Raw genomic sequence first — 21,318 nt, forward strand, 5'->3', positions numbered from 1 at the left:
GGAACGGACCCTATTCCCAAGCCAAAGAATCATAAAAGTTGATGATATCAGTATTGTTTCAATCTTTGATGTCAACCAGAAGTGCTTTTCGCAGCACCCGCAATGTGCCCAGTAATGACTCCTGCAATTCATACAATTACATATATTGGTAACGTATCTAAATACGCTTGTAGATTCTTTTTTATAAGACCCATTGCTCCTACCACTATTGGAACTGTCTGGGTATCTTTGTTCCACACTGCTCGTTTCTGCCTGCAAATCCTGATATTTTAGGATTTTGTCTCTTGCTGTACGCAAGACGCTGTAGTCACTGGGTGAAGGATTATCAATGCTAGTTTTGTCTTTTCATTGACCACTAATCTGGTTTTCTCGTCTCTATCTTTTGAACTGTGGGTAATAAGAGATCCCATGTGATGTAGATTTCATCATTTTCTATGATGCTTTGTGAATCATGTTTTGCTACTTTAATATTATAATGTTTGCATAATTCCCAGTGTAAAAGTCTTGCCCCATTATGCCTTTCAGTATACAGCTCTTTTGCCATTAGTGTGTCACAACCAGCACAAATATTGCAACAGTTTCCAGTTCTGTTTTACAAAACCTACAATTTGTCAGTTTCTCCCACGTGTTCAATGGGCTTTTTAAAGCAACATGTGCATTTGTCCACTATCTTGGTCCACCAATATTAACCTTTCATCTTTTGGTTTGAATTCACCTCTCCTTAACTATTCTTGCCTTCGATCCTGATCAACATACGGTTGTTGCGGGAGTTTTCTATTCTCGCAACTATAATTTATGCATTTTCCATATTTCTTGCCATATCTGATCCTTCACCTTATATTCTTTTTGTTTTATGGTACCATTCAACTGCTGCCCGATTTTTATATACTTCTGGTTTGATTTCCATCCCCACGATGCTGATATGCTTCTGATAGACTAAGAAGGGAAGTAATCTTAGATTTACTCTCCTCATGTTTCAAAACTCACTATGTTTGGCTCTTGTGATGTCAGCAGATATGTATGCAGTCCCAAAATTGCAGATCTATGTGTGTAATCAATTCCAAGGAAGCCCATGTCTCCTATGGAATGGGGAAGATATAATCTTGGTATGCACAGATTTTTATAGATAATTCAAGGAGCATGAAGCATCCCTTCTTGTTTTCCTGTCTAACCTATCCAACACCTTTTGGGTCTAGTCATTCACTCCAAAACTGTAAGTTAGGACAGGAAGAGCAACTTGGTTTATAGCTAGAACTTTGTTCCTAGATCACCATTTTCAGGATTAATTTTAGTGTTCTAAAATATTCTTTACTGAATTTTATTCACATCTGTTCATGTTTTATTGTTGAGCCTTCATAGCTAGAACTTTGTTCCTAGATCACCATTTTCAGGATTAATTTTAGTTTTCTAAAATATTCTTTACTGAATTTTATTCACATTTGTTCATGTTTTATTGTTGAGCCTTCATCAATTCCCAAATTATTTATACACTCCCTCTTGCTCAAAGCTCCAATCACATTCGTGTCCCAAACTGATGTTTTCTCGTTGCTGCAGCTTTCCAGTTTTAAAGGTTGCTTTTGCACATTTATCAAGACCAAATGACATTCTTATATCATCTCAAAAAGTTTTGACTACTTGCAGTTGTACTTTCAGTTCCACATCTGATGAACTACACAGTTTTAAATCAAGAGAAGATGAGAAGTCTTTACATTTGTTTGCTTTTTGGGAGCCAAATTATAGCCATGACCTAACCTGTTATGCAGACAGCTTAATGGATTACGGGCACAGCAAAAGAGCAGCGGTGACAGAGTTACCCTAGAATACCCCCCTTCGGATTTAGAACCCTGGAATATATTTTTTAATTTATTTATTTAACATTTGTTAACCAGGAAAGTCCAACTTGGAACAAAGCCAATTTTCAGTGGAGGCCCAAGGAGAAACACTCCAGACGCATGTCTTTACCTGCCCTTTATCATGGCTTAACTGCAAAGCAGTTCGTCATGGTTTCACAGTCGCTGCGATGTAGTGACCATCAGTGTAGGGTGTTATCGTACATTTTTAAGCACTTATCTATGAATGTGGGATACTGTCAAATGCTTACTTGCAGTCTATCCATGCCATGTTTAGATTCTTCCCCTTTTTACAGTTCTCCACTATGACTTTAACAAATGATACTTTGTTCCATATGACTTTCTTTTATTACCCTTTTGTTCTATTGCCATAATTGAGTTTTCTTCTAAATGACCATTAACTCTGTCGGCATCAATTCCAGTATATAGTTTATACATCTATAGTTTTTTAGGGTAGCTTGCAGGTTCAATTTTTAAATAAGAACACTGTTTTTCGTGTTAGCCAGGCTGGTGTCTGGTCGGGGGTGCGCAAACAATTAGTTCTTATTCGTGGCTTTGTGCAGTTAGAGGCTTGTCTTAACCTATTTCAATCTCTCTGGCCATTACTTCATCCTATTCCATATCCCATACATTTGAACTTCTTATTCTTTTTACCTTCTTTGATCCATTTAACATCTTTGTTATGTTCTACAGAATCTTCATAAACACTTCTCCAAAATGTATCTATTTCGGTGGTCTTTAATTCAATTCAAATTCCTTTTACCTTGTTTCCCAATTCAACGTTTTTGGGTCATCAATAAATTGCTTATTTTGTACTTTGCCTTTATATTTATCTGTGTATCTAAGTTTTTCTGCTGGTGCTGATATTTTTATAGTTTATTTGTGATAGTACATGATAGATCCTGGTCTGTTCTAATACTGCGCATAGCTTTCATCATGTCAGAGTATTTTTGTTGACCTGTTCCCTCTTCTACACTCTTAGAAGTGACACCTAGTCTTAATTGCTTTATTCATAGGCTTCATAGGTTAGTACTAGGCTAACTGCCCTTTCGAGACATTTTTAAGCCTAGCCAATTATCCCTTGTGAGACTCAAACCCTGTACCTTGTGTTTGCAAGGCAAACACCTTAACCACTAGGCCACCCTCCCAACCCTTTAGTTTTCTGTATTTGATACTTCCATGATGGCATTCGATTTCTACCTGTCCTTTCCTTTACTACCCTGTGTTCTTGTGGTAGGACTTCATCTGTTATTAATTTGGCTGCACAGCAGTGTGTCCTGTTTACTTCTATCTCTATGGACAGTCCTAATTACTGTGTTCATTTGTTTTATCAGACTTTTAACTTTCTGGCTTTTATTGACTTTCTGCAGTCTATTTATTTCATTGATCTTAATATACGTTTATCGCTGTTAAATCAAATAACTCTTCTCTTAGATCATTTTCTTCTAAACTGAGGGCACAGTCTTTGTTCGCCATTTCCTGTATTAATTCTATAGAAAGTTCCAGAGCTGCTTCCTGTGCCATGCAGTTTCACCCTGCGTCATCTATTGCACTTTCATATGGGAACTCACTGGCCTATCACTCCATGGCATTGACTGCGTCGTAGTTGCCACAGTTTCCTGTTCTTTCCCTTGCTGTAATGCAAAAACTGAACCTTTGTACTGGTTTCCTATGGGAGATTCCTGTTGCGTTATCAGAGTCGAATCCTTCACTTTGCGGGTAAATCCATAACCTCAGCTTCTATTGTTTTCGCTTCTCCATTACTAAAATTTTCCATATCCAGATGTCTTTGCATGTATTTCTCTTCATTTGGTGCTGATCTTTTTGCATTGATTATATTTGCTTTCTTCTTTGCATAAATATTGCAGCATATTAAATCCCTTTTTTTTTCCAGTGTCTATATTTCTTCTTCAGATCTCTTCTGCTCCTCTTGTTTCTCCTTAATTTGGGGACTAGTTGTTCCATCATGCTGCGATAGGACCTGTGTTGGACTCTCTACAATGAATCCTTCACTTCACAAATATTCCATAACTTCAGTTTCTTTTTTCTTAACTTATACTTTACTAATTTTCTGTTCTACATTCCTTTTGATCTTATATTTTTTATTGTGAAATTTTCCATATCTGTATGTTTTTGCCTATATTTCTCTTTGAATATCTTTGGGGCTGTCTTTTTGTGTTGATTAATTTGGCTTTCTCCTTTGCATAAATATTGCACCATATCAGATCTCTCTCTCTTTTTTCCCCAAGTCCATATTTCTTTTTTATACCATTCAAACTTCTCCAAATGTTGTTCTTTTTCCAAATGGCACAAGGTTTCTTGATCTATATAGTGTTTTTCATGGATCTGTTGCATTAAGGAACACAAATTTTTATTTGAAGCTTCTGGCAGTTTTTCTTGTGGAAGTATTTTTCTTTCCTCTAATTTCTCTCTTAGTCTTTCTTCTGTCTGGAAATTCTGGGCTTCTTGCATAACAGTAACAATACACAATTTCTTTCTTATCCTCAATAGTCCAGTCTATCGTCTCTATGGCTCTTTTTTGGCCTATCAGTTTTTCTGATTTTGTGGACTGCTATTTCCTTTACAAATGGGGGGGGGGGGCATCCTCCTCCTGGGCCTGGCCTAGCCCCACTGTAGGAATATTTCCGTGTCTTGAGGATTCTACACTCTTTTTCCAGTCCTGGTACCAGTGCACCTGTCCTGGTACCAGTGTTTGCCTACCAGGATTGGGCACTTTTTATCCAGAGTCTTGTGCACCCAGCTCTCTCCTTTATTTTTTTAACCTACTTCAGTCCATGATATATGCTATATGAATTACAGTCCATATTAGTGTGATCTTGGTGAGATTTTGTGGAAAACATGGCCCACCCTGTGAAGATACTCACCAAGACTTGAGGGTGAATTCAGTTCCAGCAACACTGGTCACGTTTTGCTGATTTTATCATGTCTCCATTCTATGTGCTATTCTATGTGCTTTTTGCTCTTCATGCTTCCTAACCATCAAGTTTCTTGCCCCTACCCAATTCTGCTCTTTACCTCATTGGTTCTACATTAACCTGCAAGGGGAGCCCCACTCTACAGAGGATGGCAACTTCATTGGCACCTCACTCTTTAGAATGGATGGGTCATGGGGTGACTGCAATCGCTGGGCTGACATCAGCTAAGCAGTCATGAAAATACTTTGGTCCCTCCAATCCCACTTCATCTAGTCTTCATCCTGAAATGACCATTTGCTTCACCTGGTGGTGCTCTAATCCTAATGGACCAAGATCAACTTCATTCCTCCCAACAGTACAGCCACCTGTGTTTTAAGGGCAAACACTAATTGTCCTCAGGCCAATGAGCAACTTGAAAGCTGTCCACTACTCAGATCAGTTAAAGTAGAGATTTTACTTATTTTAATTTAACCAGAGCAGAGCACCAATTCATATGGTCCATTTTCAGGTTCGGCCCAAGAAAGGCAGTAAAAGCATAAGAGCGGAATAAAACATAATAAAGTACAGGAGATCTCCTTTTAGCTCTAACCATATCCTGAGAGTAGATATGGGCACTTGCATCACCACGAGGCTACACTGGCTTCCTCTTTCTGTATGCATACCTCCAACCATATGACATGAAGACTGCTGCACAATAGCTTGGCAGTACTAGTTCCAGATTCCTGGGCATCGCTGCTTGCAAAGATCTGCTTGTTTGGTGACATCATATTAAAGTTATCATCCCTTCCTACAAAGGGATGTGACAGCAATGGCTGTTTACTCACCCCCCACACCCCTAGACAGTTCACCAAGGTCATCCAGGGCTTTACCCTCTTTTTCTACAGAGTTTAATATGTGTTGTACTCTGATAAACTACAATAATGTTCACCTTTATCTTTGGTACTGTAGCCTATCAATGGGACTTTCATACTAAACACAACAGAGGCCAGGACTGTTTCATACACTACCAAAAAGGTAATTTCTAAACATGCCCCTATCTAGAATTCACTTCCTATGGAAATTTTCACTTTTTGGATAATCCACTTTAATTTCACCACTCCTCATAAATATAAAAAAAGTTTAAATTTTAGTGCATCATAAACCTATTCACTGTAATCACAGAGTAACTATTCTATGCATGGTTATACATTGACTATTGAATTAACATCACGTTTATACAATCTTGCATAATTACCAAGTTAATTACCAAGTTAAATATTTCAAATATTTAATGCATTTTGCCACTAAAAATGGATTTTCAAAAACTGAAAAACTTGTGGATGGGGGAAAAAAAAAAATAAGTCTTTTAACACCCGACTCATTAGGTTAACAACTGAATAAACTAAGATAAACGCAATACATAAATGAATAGAGAGAGAAAGGCAACAAAGGCTCTTCTAGTGAAGACAATAAAGGGGATGAATTACAGCACTGGGATCATTTTTGTAAGATGGATTATTTGGTTTCCTTCCTTCAGTTGAAATTCGTGCACTATTCATTTTCTAGGCCCATCTCATTTCAGTCAGAAAGATCAAATGTAATACAGTTTGGAGAGATTATCTACATACCTAGAAATTAATTGGTCCTGCATACAGCAATATCATCTTAAGAAAATCTGAAGATATAAACCTTGACATGAGTTAAAGTGCGAACCAACCAGCAAGCAGTGATGTCCACTGCATCAGTTCAAGAATCTAAAAACACTGTATATGTAAAATGGGCTACCTTTATGCAGTTAATTCACACCTATATCTGGACATGTATATTAGCCATAACAATGCATTCGACAAGCTTCATTTTTACACCTTTTTTGTTAATTTGCTTCTAATGTTCATACTCTCCAGTTTCAGTCTTTAGAGTCATTTATTTGGACTAGCTTGCAACAGTTGGCACCAGAATGCATCACACAGTTTTCAGCTCATGTTTTTCTTCATCATTATCACCTCCTCCCTTTCTCCCTATTTTTATGTAGGGTTCACCTCCTCCCTTTCTCCCTATTTTTATGTAGGGTTAGGCTGTCACATCAACTGTTGCTAACTCTCTCAATTCAGAGCCACTATCCAAGCTTTTCTGAAAGTCATGCATGACCGTCACAGATTTTCTCACAGGCAATCCATGCAGCTCTTGGTTGGACGTCCTCCTTACTGTATCTCCCAAATCTACCAAATGATCTACTTTCCTGCATAGGAGACCTGCATAGGGGTCTAAAGGAGAGAGAAAAAGTCAGCAAGCAAAGGAGAGTAGTATTGCTGAGACTGAATTTATCAAGTCTTGGCGAGTACCTTCACGAGGTGGACCTTGTTTTTCACAAAATCTCACCAAGGCGACACAGATATACAGACTGCATTTATATAGCATATATCATGGACAGAAGCAAGTCAAAAACAAAAACAAAAAAAAAAAAAAAAAAACAAAAAAAAAAAAAAAAAAAAAGATAGCTGGGTGCACAAGACCCAGGATAAAAAGTGCCCAATCCTGGTAGGTGCACTGGTGCCAGAACTGGAAAAAAAATCACGGTGTAGAATACTCAAAATACAGAAACATTTCTACAATGGGGTCAGGCTAGGCCCAGGGGGAGGGTGGCCCCTCTGTTGTAGAAGAAAGTAGCAGTCCACAAAAACTGACAGGCCAAAGAAGAGCCATAAAGATGATGGACTGAACCACTGAGGATAAGAAAGAAATGATGTACTGTTACTATTATGCAAAAAACACAGAATTTCCAGACAGAGGATATACAAAAAGATTGAGATAAATTAGAGGAAATAAAAAAAACTTTCCAAAGGAAAAACTATCAGAAGCTTCAAACGAACATTTGCATTAATTAATACAACAGATTTTTGAAAAACAGTACATAGATCAAGAACTTTTATCTGTTTGGAAAAGCATCTGAGAAGTGTGAAAAAGTAAACAAAACAGATATGTTTGAAAAGTATGGACATGGGAAAAAAGAGGGATTTGATATGGTGAAATATTTACGCAAAGGAGAAAGCCAAGAAATTAAGAGAGAAATACATGCAAAGGCATCCAGCTATGGAAAATTTCACAATAAAAAATATTAATAATCACAAAAATGGAATGTAAAAAAGATTAGTAAAGCAGAAGTTAAAAATAGAAGTTGAACTTATGGAGTGCCTGCGAAGTGAGGATTTAATGTAGAAGGTCTAACACAGACTACATCACAGCATGATGGAGTGAGTCCCCAGAATAAAGAGCAGAAGGAAGATCAGGAGACGTGAAGAAGAAATATGGACGGGGTGAAAGGAAGAGAGATTTAATATGGTGCAATATTTATGCAAGCAGAAAGCAAAACTAACCAATACAAAAAGAGCAGCACCAAAGATATTTGAAGAGAAATAAAGGTAAAGGGATCTGGGTATGGAAAACTTTACAACACAAAAAGAAAGACTTCCTAAGTAGAAAAGGAGATTAGTAATACAGAAGTTAAAGAAACAGAAATTGAGGTTATGAAACATCTGCAAAATGAAGGATTCAGTAAACAAAATCTAACCAAGAAAGCACTACAACAGGATTGAGCAATGCATATCCAAATTAAGGGGAAACCAGTGGAACAGGAAGCAATTAGTAGGTGCCATATCAAGATAGGTTACGGCCTTCCACAGGAAAGCAGTATAAATGCTCACTTGAAGCTACGGCCTTCCACAGGAAAGCAGTATAAATGCTCACTTGAAGCTAGACAGCAAGGGAAGGAACAGGAAACTGTGAAAACTCTGATGCAGTCAATGTTGAGGAGTGATAGGCCAGTGAGGTCCCATGTGACACAGCAACGGATGGCACAGGATGAAACTGAAGAGAAGATGCCACAGGAAGATGCTATAGAATGCCCACAGGAAATGGGAAATGAAGGAAGGATGTGCCCTCAGTCTGTTAGAAAATAAGAGTTGCTTGATTTAATAGGCATAGATTGATATACTAAGATCAGTGAAATAAACGGACAAAGTCAGACGTCTGATAAAACAAATGAACAGAATAATTAAGACTGTCCATAGAGATCCGTGCGATATAACAGAAGTAAACAGGATATATTACTGTGCAGCTAAACCAATAACTGATAAAGTTCTACCACAAGAACACAAGGTAGTGAAGGAAAGGAAGGGGATTAATTGAATACCATCATGGAAGTATCGAATAAAGAAAAATATAAAGCAATTAAAAACAAGACATGTCACTGTTACAAGACTATAGAAGAGAGAATAGATCAACAAAAATACTAAGGAAGATAGGTGCGATAAAAGCAATAAACATTGCAAATGAACTAAAAATTTCAGCACAGGTGGAAAAACTTAGAAGATACATAGAGAAATACAAAGGAAAAGTACAAAAATAAACAATTTATTGATGACCCAAAAAGTGTTAGAGAATTGGAAAACAAGGTAAAAGGAATTGAAAGACCGCCAAAAAAAGAAGAACCAGGTGCATCTATGAAGATCCTGTGGAACATAAAGATGCTAAATGGATAAAAGAAGTAAAAGAATAAAAACTTTAAAGGTACAGGAAATGAAATGGGATGAAGTGACAGCTAGAGAGATTGAAACAAAGTTAAGAAAAGCCTCTAACTAGAAAACCCTAGGCCCTGATGCAGTACCTAACGTTTGGTTAAAAGTATTAACTTCTTTGCATGAAGATTTAGCCATGGGCAAGAACTATTTATATGCACACCCCGAAAAGACACCAACCTGGCTAACAACAGGTAAAACAATGCTCCTACTCAACAGTAAGCCTGCAAGCTACCCCAAAAAATATAGACCAATAACTTGCCTCCCGATGAAGTATAAACTATACACGAAAACTGATGATGACAAGAGTTTATAATCACTGGAAATCAAACCAGAAGTAGAAAAAAAATCAGGCAGCAAATGAATGTGCCAAAAACAAAAATAATAAAGGTGAAGGACCAGATGAAAAGACAATAAATGTAGAAAATGCATAAATATAGCTGCAAGTATAGAAAACTTCTCGAAGAATCTCATGTTGATCAGGAATGACCAGATGAAAAGACAATAAATGTAGAAAATGCATAAATATAGCTGCAAGTATAGAAAACTTCTCGAAGAATCTCATGTTGATCAGGAATGGTTAAGGAGAGGTGAATTCAAACAGAGAGATGAAAGGTTAATATTGGTGGCCCAAGAAAGTGGGCTATGCAAATGCTGGTTAACAAAGTCCATTGAACATGTGGGAGAAACAGACAAATGTAGGTTTTGTAAGATTGAACTGGAAACTGTCGCACATCTCGTTGCTGACTGTGACATACTAATGGCAGGAGGACTGTATACTGAAGGACATAATAATGTGGCAAGACTGCTGCACTGGGGATTGTGCAAACATTATGGTACTGAAGTGGCTGAAAAACACTGGAAACACGAGCCACAAAGCATCACAGAAAATGATGTTGACATCACATGGGATCATCCATTACCAACAGTTCAAAAGACAGATGCTAGAAAACCGAATATAGTCATCTAAGAAAAGAAGACAAAAACAGCACTGATCATTGAAATCACCACACCCAGTGACTACTGTGTCCTGCATACAGAGAGACACAACATTATAAAATATCAGGATTTGCAAGCAGAAATGAGAGCAATATGGAAGAAAGATACCCAGATAGTTCCAATAGTAGTAGGAGCCTTGGGTCTTAAAATAAAATCTACAATCATTTAGAGATGTTACCAATATATGCAACTCTATATGAATTGCAGGAGTCATCATTTCTGGGCACATTGCAGGTGCTATGAAGAGCACTTCTGGCTGACAGTGAAACAATACTAAATTTCACGAACTTTAATAATCGTACTTTGACTTAGGAAGGGGCCCATTCCTGTCATTGTAGTAGAAACCGAAAAGATTTGGAGAAATTAAAAAAAAAAAAAGGGCGAGACCATAATGAGGGGCTGACTGGAGAGATGATAAAAAAATCAGCAAGCAAAGGAGAGTAGTATTGCTGGAATTGAATTCACCCTCAAGTCTTGGCGAGTACCTTCACAAGGTGGACCTTGTTTTTCAAAATCTCACCAACAGGACACCGATATCTAGACTGTATTTTATGTAGCATATATTACAGACAGAAGTAGGCTATAAAATAAAAAAAAAAAAAAAAGACAGCTGCATGCACAAGTCTCGGGATAAAAAAAGTGTCTAATCTGGGTAGGTGTACAGGTGCCAGGACTGGGGGGGGGGGGGGGGGAGAAAAAAAAAAAGACAGTGCAGACCCCTCAAGACACAGAAATATTCCTACACTGGGGTTATGGCCAGGCTCAGTGACAGCCCCCCCCTGTTGTAGAAGGAAATTGTAGTCCACAAAAAGAACAAAAACAGCCATAAAGATGATAAAGTGGACTACTGAGGATAAGAAGGAAATTATGTATTATTATGCAAGAAGCCCAGAACTTCCAAACAGAAGATATACAAAAATATTAAGAAAGTAAAATACATGCACAAGAAAAACTGTCAAAAGCTTCAAATGCAAATTTGTGTTCATTAATACAACAGATTCAAGAAAAAAATTAGACCAAGAAAACTTGGGGCGTTTTGAAAAAGAAGGAACCAAGGAAGTGCGAAAATGTGAAGGACAATCTACAGATTTTTGAAAGATATAAAAAAAGAAATATGGACATGGGAAAGAAAGAGATTTGATATGGCGCAATATTTATGCAATGGAGTAAGCCAAATTAATACAAAAAAGCAGCTCCAAACATACTGAGAGAGAAATAACAGACAGACACCCAGATATGGAAAATTTCACAATACAAAAATAAAACATTTTGGAGAAATCTCTCTGAAGATCTTGTGAAACATAGGAAAGATGGTGAATGGACAGAAGCAGTAAAAGAAGAAAAAAAAAAAAAAAACAAGAATTTAAAATGTATAGGATATGAAATGAGATAAAGTAACACCCACAGAAACTGAAATAAGATTTAAAAAGCTAACTGGAAAACCCCAGTCGCGAATGCAGTACCCAACCTCTGACTAAAAGTATTAACATCTTTACATGAGAATTAACCAGAAGTCAGAACTATTTACATGCGCACCTCAAACAGACGCCGAACCTGGTTAACAGGGAAAATGAAACTCCCTCTCAAGAGTGAACCTGCAAGATATCCTAAAAACTAGAGACAAATAATCTGTAATTTGCCCTCCAATGATGTATACACTATACACTAGAATTGATGCCAATAGAATTTACAGTCATTTGGAAGAAAACTCAATCAAGACAATAGAACAAAAGGGTGACGAAAGAAAGTCATATGAAACAAAGGATCATGTGTTGTTAAAAGTCACAAAGGGGAAGAATCTAAGTATGGCATGTATAGATTACAAAAAAAACATCTGACAGCATCCCACAATCATGGATAAGAGTGTGCTTACAAATGTATAAGCTACACCCCACATTGATTGATTACGTTACAGTGACCATGAAACAGTAGCAAACCACTCTGCAGCTAAGGCATGATAAAGGACAAATTATTATCCCAGGGAACAAAATTCAATGGGGATATTCCAGGGTGACTGTCACTGCTGCTCTTTTGTCTTGCCTTTAACCTATTAAGCTGGCTACTTAATAGATTAGGTCTTGGCTATGATTTTGCTCCCAGAAAACAAGAAAAGTGTAAAGACTTACTTTTTTTGTGGATGATTTAAAACTGTATAGTTCCATCAGATCAGAACTGAAAGCACAACTGCATGTGGTCAAAACTTTCTCAGATGACATAAAAATGTTATTTTGTCTGGATAAATGTGCAAAAGCAACCCTCAAAAAGGAAAGGTGCAACACCAAGAAAATATCAGTCTGGGACAGGAATATGACATAAAAGAACTTGAGCAAGAGGGAGTGTATACTATTTCGGAACTGATGAAGGATCAACAATAACATGGGAACAAATGTGAATAAAATGTAGTAAGGAATATTTTACAAGATTAAAATTAATACTGAAAACAGCTCTGATACCTAGGAACAAAGTCCAAGCTATAAGCCAATTTGCTGTTCCTGTTCTAACTTAGTTTTGGGGTGATTGACTTGTTCCAAAAGTTATTGGATCAGTTGGACAAAAAAGAAAAATGCCTCGTGCTTATCAAATGATTTATAAAAATCAGTGTATACCAAGACTATACATTCCCTGTTCTGAAGGAGGTATGGGCCCTCCTCGAAACGGATTACAAGTATAGACTTGCAGTTATAGGACTGCATACATATTTGCTGACCTCACAAGATTCAAACACACAGAAAGTTTTAAAACATGAGAAAAAGAAATCTAAGATGACTTCTCTGCTCAATTCAGCAGTAGCATATGTGTCAAACAGGAATGGAAATCAAACCAGAAATGGATAAAAATCAGTCAGCAAATGAATGTATAAAAAAAAAACACAACAAAAAAAGACCATCAGGTGAAAGAATCAGATGAGAAGGCAAAAATTGTGGAAAAGGCATAAATATAGCTGCAAGTACAGAAAACCCCTGGAATAACATCATGTCAATCAGGATATGACACAGGAATGGTTTAGGAGAGGTGAATTTAAATAAAAGATGAAATGTTAATATTGATGGCCCAGGATACTGGACTATGTACACACTGATTTACAAAGTCCACTGAATATGTGGGAGAAACAGACAAATGCAGGTTCTGTAAAACAAAACTGGAAACAGTCACACATGTTGTTGCTGGCTGCAATACATTAATAGCAGAGGGATTGTATACTGAAAGGCATAATAATGTGGCAAGATTGTTGCATTGCGATTGTGCAAACATTACAATATTAAAATAGCTGAGAAGTTAATTACAAAAAATTATGAAATTTTTTATCACATGGGGTAACCCTTTACCAAAAATTACAGAAACACAGATGCAAAAACAATAGTCCGTGAAAAGATGACAAAAGTAACATTGATTAATGAAATTGCTACACCCAGTGATTACAGTGTCTTACATACAGAGATGCAAAGTAATAAAATACCAGGATTTGCAAGCAGAAACGAGGGCACCCAGACAGTTCCAATAGTAGTAGGAGCAATGGGTTTAATGAAAAAAAAAGTCTCATTTAGATATGCTACCGATACAAGCAACTCTGTATGAATTGCAGGAGTCAATTCTGGGCAGACTGCAGGTGCTGCAAAGAGTACTTTTGCTACCATCAAAGATCGAAACAATACTAATTTCATGAACTTTAAATCATACTTTAACTTAGGAATGGGGTCCATTCCAGTCACGGTAATAGAATACCAAAACTCTTGCAGAAATTAAACCATGCAAGACCAAATCACCGTAATCTACTCTCCATGATGTTCTTTACAACTAAGGTTACTTTGACACCCACTCCGACTCATTTCTTTATCTATCCTACTAATCTGAAACTTCATTGTCATTGCCTTAGCTGCTCTGCCCTTACTGCCCAGGTTTTTGAGCAATACAGAATCACTGGTTTTACTACTGTTTTGTACACCTTACTTTTTCAGCTTCTTTGGGATTTTCCACCACAAACTATACAGACACATTGCGCCAGTACACTGCAGCACCTCTGATTCTCTCTCTGAATTCTTCACATACACTTCCCTTTCAACACCTCCCAGACACTTGAAACTTAACCTGTTCCACTATTTTTGGATGAGATGTTATACAGATGCCCCATCAACATGAATTAGTTGTAGCTCAGGTAGTTTTACAAGATTCCATGGCACCAAAAAGTTCCTGATGCCCTGGCCAAACTTCCCAGAGTCTCCCATGAAGAGAGACTACAAGCCTAGCGGGACTAACTCAAAGGATAAAAATAAACATTTCCCCATCTCAATTTTCAGCTTCTTCTGATCTCCTCCACTGCTGTCATGACCACTGTCTTGTTTGTGCTGTACAAAGTTTCATCCCCAATGCCTTCAATTCTGCTTTCCATTTGAATTATCTCTTCTATTTGTTTAGAAATTCATCCTTGTGATTTCACTATATCAATCCTTAACGTCCTAAACACCCAAATGAAACCTTATTCAACTGCAATATTAATGCAGTAGCAAACGGATGAAAAGCACAATACTCGTTATCACTGCAAAAATATTTTCTTATACGTAAAAGTTTGCTTTGTTTGAACTGTAGTTTTTCCTATGAACCATGGTTCTTATTTGAAGCAATTTAATTTCAAATATATAACTAAACTAAATCGCTGTTACAAAGACTGGGCTTATGCTGCAAATGGCTAATCTGCTGTAGCTTCATCTAGAGTCTCAGCAAACCTTATTAATTTTTATTTTTTATAAATAATCTAACAAACGTATGTAGTGCTTTTAAAGCACTCGCCGTTAAGCTGCTGACTGAAACTCTTTGACTGATTAAAACCGGGTAACGTCTATTTTCCCAATTTATGCGAACTTCTGTACTTTTCACACTATAATAATTCCTTAAAATGCTGCGAATGTCATTCATACCGCTAAAGAAGTCTGTTTTCTTTGCTCTTTTATCCATGACTTAAAGTCCATACAGGCCCGACATGGCTTCTTTGACTTTTGTTCCTCAGTCCCAGAATGTGCTGTACTTTGATCACCATGTTTTACACCAGAAAAGTGAAATACTGGAGACAGGTCTTGATTATTACGCGTACTCATCTCACTCCCACCTTCCGTGGAAGCTGCCATTTTTAGCCCAAACGGATTATGGGAATTGTGAGGCTGCTGTGCAACCATATGACGCGTTTGCTCGTGCCACCAGTAACCAATCAAGTTATAGTCTTTACTTGCGTTATTAAGAAGACAAAAATATTTAATACTAGATTAGCTACTGAAATTAATATAAGGTAACGTGTCTCATTTTTTCAGTAGAAAAATTTGGCGGTAACGGAGAAGGCTAGACTGAGCGTAACTCGAGTCTATGAAAACGAAGGCGAGTTACCCTGGCAGTACTGTCCATTATCAAATACACCCATCTAAACCTCTCGACCTCTTAGGACAAGAACTCTGGACTGAACTGTAAGCAATTGGGAGGAGGGAGCAAATAGGGACAAGCTGAAATATTTCTCTTACAACATTAACGTAGATTTTCTGAAGGGTAACTCGAACGTCTGTCGTTATTTTCTGTTTTTAATCCCCACGTTGGGTTATATGTCCCTCTTTGCGAGGTATAGTCCCAGTTTGGGCCGTTGTGTCCTGCGGAAAAAAACAAACAAACAAAAAAAAAATGTCACATGTCCTGAGATTTTAAGACAAAATAAATTTCTTAAATGTTCTTTAATAGTTGCATAAACGTTATTTTTTGCCTCAAACAAATATATGAACTAGGATAAGCAACTTAAATGCTACAAAATAAGCTTTTATTTTGGCAAAAATGTGAAGTTCTGTCCTTTGCACTGGCGGCTGGCCGGAGCTATGGTTTGTCCTGCAAAATCTCGACAAATGTCCTGAGATTTTAAGACAAAATACATTCTTATGTTTTCTTTAATAGTTGCATAAAAGTTATTTTTTATCTGAAACAGAAATATTATATGAACTAGCATAAGTAACTTAAATGCTACAAAATAAGCTTTTATTTTCCCCAAAAAGTGAAGTTCTGTCCTTTGCACTGGTCGGGAGTATGGTTTGTCCTGCAAAATCTCACATTCCTACAAAAAATGTCCGACTTAGGGCATCTGAAAAGATGGCAACCCTAATCCCCAGTGATTTGCCAAAAAACCTATATGAGGAACACACCAAAAATATGATCAAAAATCTGGACATTCTGCGAAATTCTAGATAGTTGAGAGGTATGCAGACCTTTAATGTTTTTTTGTGATGTAAGAGATGTCATCTGTTTTAGTAGAGCTAACATGCAAGAGTAATCTGGAGTGCCTTTACATAGAACAGTTTATATTGCTAGTGGTAATGTGTAAAGACGCTGAACAGCTACAACATCCATAAACTAAACAAATGCAAAGGGGCACTTGTACTACTATTTGATTGCAGAGGGATCTGATACTCTGACCAGCCTTCATACGGGGATCAGAGATCACAGTACCTGGGACTCAACCTTAAGCTGCCTGCATTGCTGCATTTCTTATGTTTCACATAGTAAACTTTATTAAACAGTGAAACCTTCACTGAGACAGGTGACCATGGAAAACATTAAGTGGAAATAGTCTTTATGATAGTGATTTTAATTGTTAAGACAGCAGCATGGCTGTGCGTGTGTACAACGCTACTACCGTAACCCTTCAACCATCACACAAATACACTGTTTTGGTGGATCTACTTCACTAGATCGACTTACCTTAACACCAAAGCCCAGATACTCAAGATGACAACACTGAACAGACCAGGGTACTGAACGTACAAAACATCATAACCTCACACCAGGAAAACAGTCAGTCGTCCAACACCATCACGAAAACAAACCACACTAAATTCAACCCATGCAGCTGGGGGGCTTTGCCCCCTACAGCCCCCATGTGGGGTGTTTTGCCCCACACTCCCTTCTTAAATATACCATCTCCAAGAACACACTACAGTGTGGAAAAGCGCAAAGGTCACCATGTTGGCCAACCGACTCTTTTCCTGTGTTAAACTTACGATATTTTGCCGTTCGGTACCATGGTCTATTCAGTGTTGTTGTCTCGGGTAGATGGGCTTCGGTGTTTAGGTAACTCAGTCTACTGACGTAGGCCCATTTCAGTCCAGTGTTCTCCATTATCTCTGAAGAAGTAAGTTGTAGCGTTACTAGTATAGTAATAATACACCTTGTGTCACAAACACACATTCATTTACAGAAAACATTAACAAATTACTAAGAGAACGCTTTCATTTTGCTGTATTCTTTTTTGAAATATATTACACTGTCATCTGTGGCACACTGCCTTATGCTCACTGAGTGCTTAAAATAAGCTTCTCTGTTGCTAGCTTTGGGGAGGGGGCACAAAAAATGACAAGACACATATGTTTTTGTACGTTAAGTCAAAACATTTCTTCTGTCTTCTCTAATGGTTGCATAAAACAATTGTGTTGTTGTCCTATCTTTGCCGTCATTCTTACAAGCATGGGTTCGAATCCGAACCTCGGATCTGACTCAGCCTTATATACAAGCTTGAGATCTTCCACTGGCTCATGGCTAAACCCTATCCCAGCATGCACTAGGAGAACTCCCCAGATCTCGTTTGCCGTTAAACAAGATAGGGTGCTCGTTCTACTGGTTCTGGCAAAGTGTTCTCTTAATTATTCTTGCTATTGTTAAAATTGCTTATTTCTAACTATTTTTTGATCTAGATATTTACTTAGGTGGTCGGTTTGTATTTCTGTCTTGTTTGTGCAGTTTTCTCTGCTGTTGGCCTTCGTCTACCACTTAGGCCTCCTTATCCCTATCCCTGTCTCCACCTTAACACTTTTAAGCCCGTTTTAGTTAGAGGGCTCTTCTTTCCTTTCTGTTTTAAAAATTAATTTGACAGTTTGCGTAAATTAGAGAACTGTTCTATCCTTAGCCCATTTAAGCTAGAGGGCTTCCTCTTTCTATAGTCTTCCAGGCATAGCCTGTTTAAGTTAGAGGGCTGTACCCTCCTCTTTCCTCTTCCTTACTGTTTTAGTTTATTGTGTAAACTTTATTGTAGTTGTGGTTATTACTGTTAAAAAAAAAAATCTGTTCTAATATTTTTTTCTGTTACTGTCCTGTGTTCACCATGCCATCTAAAGAGTCGAAAACCTCTGGTTTTAAGAAATGTGAAGAGTGTGGTCAGAAAATGTCCCTAACTGATATATACACTATTTGTGTCTATTGCTTAGGAGTTGTCCATCTCCAGGATTTTTGTTCATTTGTCATTCTTTTAATCACAGGGTACTCCTGGAGAGGAAAAACAAACTGATTTTAAGAGGTCTTTTAAAAAACCCTTTCTCCAAAGCAATACAGGAAGGTCCGAGTTCTTCAAAGTCTGACCAGTCCATTCCTTCAAAGTTTGATAAGTCTGGGAAGAGGTCTTCCTCTTCCAGTGCTCCATTGAAGCCTTCTAAAAAAAATTACAAAATTGTCAACACCAGATCCGAAGGTTGTCTGATCTGAAAAATCTGCTGCTCCAGCACCATCAGCCTCGGTGCTGGTGGAGTTTGAGTTAGGGAGCCAGTCCCCTGTCTTGGAGCCATTCTCCCCTACTCTATCATCTATTCTCCAACCTTCCGAATCTCCAGCCCCCTCCACTCGGTCTTCCAGGAGCTTATCCAGTGATGACTTTGTGGTACAGAGGCTGTTATTAGATCCAAACCTGAGGGCTTTGGATCCGACCACATCCACTCTATCTGTTTTGATTCCTCCTCCTATCTGATCTTGGACTTCGGAGCTGGAATGTCCAGAATTGATATTGGTGGAACCATCGGACCTATTTCGGGATCTTCGGGTCTGACTATTGCTTAGACTTCCTCGGCTCCATCGGAGCTCGAGGAGTCTAGGAGCTGATGCTCTCCAATCGGTTCCGGGGAGGTGAGTCGGATTGGACAGTTGTCGGATCTGATCTTGCCTCTTGGGGCATCAGCTCGGGTAAGCTTGGCTCCTACCTCTGCCTCTGAGCCATCGTTCTTGATTCTGGGGTTTCCCTTGGCTTCTTCGGACCCAGGGATTTCCTTGGATCAGGGACAGGGGGCTTTTGAGATATTGAGGAGAGTGCTGTCTCCACAGGCAGTTCTGCTGTCATCTCAGGACATTCTTCCCCCAAAGGCACCAGCGTCTGCCTCTATACCCTTGCATCCACAGGGAAATGGAGATCCTGGGCTTCAGGATGCTCCACAGGGGGCCCCCCACTCTTCTGAAACCTCTCCAGACTACCCTTTTGAAGAGGTCCATCAGAAGAGGTTATGTAAGAGGAAGCATTTAGACACCAGAGGAGTCAATTATTTCTGATACGGACCTCGATGAAGCTGAAGGGTCTCCACGGTCGCCTTCTGATGTCTCTTTTGGAGACATCCTAGAAATAATTAAGCAGAGAGGTGGCTGGAAGTCCACCAATCCTTCGGCAGAGGAGTCCATGTACTTGAAGGCCTTTGGATCTCAACCTTCCATGACTTGGGTGTCTCCACCTTTCAATGAGCTTATGGATTTAGTCTCTCAAAAGGTGTGGGAGTCTCTAGATTCAGGGGAACTCGTTCCTCAGAGGCCAAATAAGTTCATTATGTCCCCCACAGACATGACATTTTTAACTTAGGGAGTCCCAGTATATGCTATGGTGGTGGTGGCGACAGCTATTAAGAAGGAACTTTCAGAGACATCTTCTTCTGTTTATCTACCGAGAAGGAGGTTTGTACGATGGACAGATATGGAAAGGACATTTTTTCTTCAGTGACTTTTGCTGTCAGATCGCTGAATTACCTAACCCATTTTACAAGATTGCAGAGAGATCTCCTGAAGGAGTTATGAGATGCTCTCCAAGGTTCAGTAGCTGAAAGGGTTTCGGATAAAGTTTCTTCTCAGCTCTCTACCTTAAATTCAGTTGTTAACTCCTCCATGAAACTGATTTCTTATGCAGCAGATGGAGCAAGTAGAGCAGCAGGTTCAGGAATTTCCCTAAGGAGACATTCTTGGATGTACCTGTGTGACTTAGCAGAGCCCTTTAAATCTTCTTTTGTGAATGCCCCATTTGATCGCTCGTTGTTATTCGGGCCTAAAATTAAGGACACATTAACCAAGTTTGAGCAAAAAGGAAAGACTCTGCAGTAGGAGTCCGTTTTTCCCTACCTACCAGACCTTATCCCAAAGGTCAGAAAGGAAGTGGGAAATGTGGTTTCAAAAATCTCACAAAGCTTTCCAGGATACACATGGTGAATCTTCCCCCAGAGGCAAAGGGGGAAGTAGTAATAGAAGACGCTGACCACATGGCAAAGGGTGTCTGCAGAATCAGGGTGACAGAGATTCTTTCTTTGGCAATCCCTTCCACCTGTCCTGAAAGGAGGCCTGCCTGTTCACCTCTGGAGGCAGTCGGGGGCCATTTATCTTTGTACCCAGAAATCTGACAACTAATAAAATACAAATGGGTACAAAGCATCATATCCAGAGGGTACTCCATACCCCTTTCCTTTCCTGTCCCAAACATAAAAAAATACCCTAGATGTTCCACCCAGTCAAAGGGAACAGGTAACATTAGAGATTCAAAAGTTGCTAGACAAAAGAGTCATCCAAACAATCCCTGCATACCAGATAGGATCTGGAACTTACTCAAGATTATTTTTAGTTCCAAAGAAAACGGGACTGGAGACCAATTCTGGATCTCAGCAACCTTAACAATTCAGTAAGAAAGTGCAAGTTCCAGATGGTAACACTGCAGTCGATACTCCCTTTTCCGGGATAGGAAGATTGGATGTGCTCGATAGACCTCCATGATGCATACTACCACATAAAAATGGACAGGCGATCCAAGAGACACTTTCACTTTCGACTGAGAGGCAATCACTACCAGTTTCAAGCTCCGCCCTTTGGCCTCACTACAGCCCCCAGAGTGTTCACCAAATGTATGGTAGTAGTCACGGCTCAATTGAGGCGCCTAGGATTCTGGGTGTCTCC

At 38.6% G+C, this 21,318-nt stretch overlaps 1 protein-coding gene across 2 annotated transcripts in view; it reads right to left on the reverse strand.

Annotated features, from left to right (window-relative positions):
- The window catches only part of GFER (growth factor, augmenter of liver regeneration), a 182,965-nt gene extending 167,436 nt beyond the window's left edge, over positions 1-15,529 (reverse strand). For both annotated transcript variants that reach the window (XM_044089200.1, XM_044089201.1), the window contains exon 1: positions 15,252-15,529. In XM_044089200.1, the coding sequence (XP_043945135.1) occupies positions 15,252-15,506 (255 nt within the window). In that variant the 5' untranslated portion in view covers positions 15,507-15,529. The remainder of the gene's footprint in view (positions 1-15,251) is intronic.
- Between the last annotated feature and the right edge of the window lie 5,789 nt (positions 15,530-21,318).

The sequence above is a fragment of the Protopterus annectens genome, chromosome 12.part0 (genome assembly GCF_019279795.1).
Source record: "Protopterus annectens isolate FY-2018-M chromosome 12.part0, PAN1.0, whole genome shotgun sequence".
Classification (NCBI taxonomy): domain Eukaryota; kingdom Metazoa; phylum Chordata; order Ceratodontiformes; family Protopteridae; genus Protopterus; species Protopterus annectens.